General features: G+C 45.5%; 1 protein-coding gene across 1 annotated transcript; it reads right to left on the reverse strand.

The window, feature by feature from the left end:
• Positions 1-227: 227 nt before the first annotated feature.
• On the reverse strand, positions 228-509 carry PHALS_02239 (uncharacterized protein; the record flags this gene model as incomplete). The annotated part of the gene is made up of 2 exons (XM_024716702.1): positions 228-276; positions 334-509. 2 exons carry the CDS (start codon positions 507-509, stop codon positions 228-230), a joined length of 225 nt encoding a protein of 74 aa, XP_024582274.1.
• Between the last annotated feature and the right edge of the window lie 8 nt (positions 510-517).

Consider the following 517-nt stretch of genomic DNA (forward strand, 5'->3'; position numbering starts at 1 on the left):
GGCTTTCGCAGAACGAGCCCGCATTTGACTCATTCGAAACTTACCGTGGTTGTCCTTCACGCGGATGATTTGGCTGGCAAAAAAGGCGTCAAAAGTATACCTGTACCATGGTACACTCGGTTGTCCTTTTACATAAAAGTTGCGGAAATATCTAATGGGGGAGCAATCCACAGCTACACCCCCCATAATATTATATTTACATTAACACGCTCCGTCTTCTGGCAAATTCAGACACGCCCTCGATTAAGATGTTCGAGCTCATCGCACACAAACGAGCTATTTCCACAAATCTGTTCACACTTAAAGACCGGTCTTAGCGCAGAAAAGTCTTACTCCTCATTTCTGTCAAAGTCACCATCCTTTTTGGTCTCGATGTATACGTTTGGCTCAGCGCCGTGCCGTATCGTTACCTTCCATTTCGAATGGTGTTGACACAACCCTGGCATGAGTGGAAGGTCTGATACATTGTTAGTCTCCACAGACGACCAAGTGAGCCTTGTACCATTCATATCGTTAT

The sequence above is a fragment of the Plasmopara halstedii genome, assembly GCF_900000015.1.
Source record: "Plasmopara halstedii genome assembly, contig: Scaffold_1875, whole genome shotgun sequence".
Taxonomy (NCBI): Eukaryota; Oomycota; class Peronosporomycetes; order Peronosporales; family Peronosporaceae; genus Plasmopara; species Plasmopara halstedii.